Source organism: Sinocyclocheilus grahami, unplaced genomic scaffold (assembly GCF_001515645.1).
Source record: "Sinocyclocheilus grahami isolate Dianchi unplaced genomic scaffold, SAMN03320097.WGS_v1.1 scaffold25121.1, whole genome shotgun sequence".
Lineage (NCBI taxonomy): Eukaryota > Metazoa > Chordata > Actinopteri > Cypriniformes > Cyprinidae > Sinocyclocheilus > Sinocyclocheilus grahami.
Window position 1 is genome coordinate 2077 of NW_015519709.1, and position 665 is coordinate 2741.

The 665-nt window shown below is 41.7% G+C and overlaps 1 protein-coding gene across 1 annotated transcript in view; it reads right to left on the reverse strand.

Annotated features, from left to right (window-relative positions):
* Positions 1 to 609, reverse strand: part of LOC107580122 (HD domain-containing protein 2-like) — a gene marked incomplete at its 3' end in the record, with an annotated part of 2681 nt that extends 2072 nt beyond the window's left edge. Inside the window, exons 1-2 of the mRNA XM_016265866.1 lie at positions 516 to 609; positions 320 to 441 (exon numbers count right to left, since the gene is read on the reverse strand). Coding sequence (XP_016121352.1) covers positions 320 to 441; positions 516 to 560 — 167 coding nt within the window. The remainder of the gene's footprint in view (positions 1 to 319; positions 442 to 515) is intronic.
* Between the last annotated feature and the right edge of the window lie 56 nt (positions 610 to 665).

The following is a 665-nucleotide window of genomic DNA, read 5'->3' on the forward strand; positions in this document are numbered from 1 at the left end:
TCTTCTCTAAGCCCCGCCTTAAAATCGCTACTGACCAATCCTACCGTAGCAACTGTCTCTGACAAACTTTTACTCGCTTACAATGAGGATCTGTGTGTTTGGATACATACGCAGTTTTATCGAAACTGACCAGAAATACGTTTTTTTCCACCAAACGTTACGTAAATGTTGAGAGACTCCTTCTGTGGATTAAACTGTCACCCATCCCTCATTCCCAAATAAACATGAAGAGCATCAGTAAGGACATCTACGTTCGCTACAAGATAAACAGTCGACGTCTATGCAAAAACTCCTGTATTTTAAGACCCCTCATACAAACCTTTCTTTACTGACAGTGATGTCTTTTATGGTTAAGGCCATCATAGACATTCTGTACATATGATCAGACACACTCTCAGGATGTTTGATATTTCTGTACACCCATCCTGTTCGTGGTACACGCTGTAACACAAGCAAGCGTTAATTAAACATAGGTTGTCGCGCAAAACATTGGTATTAATACGATTTTTACTCACTTTTAGCTGTCCGACTAGTTTCATGAATTGTAACATGTTGTCCATTCCGTTACATCAACCAATAGGACGCCGACGTCAGCGACCCGGATGTAAACCACAGCGTCAAGTTGCCGGTTGTTGTAATGACATGCAGCCACCACTAGATGGTGA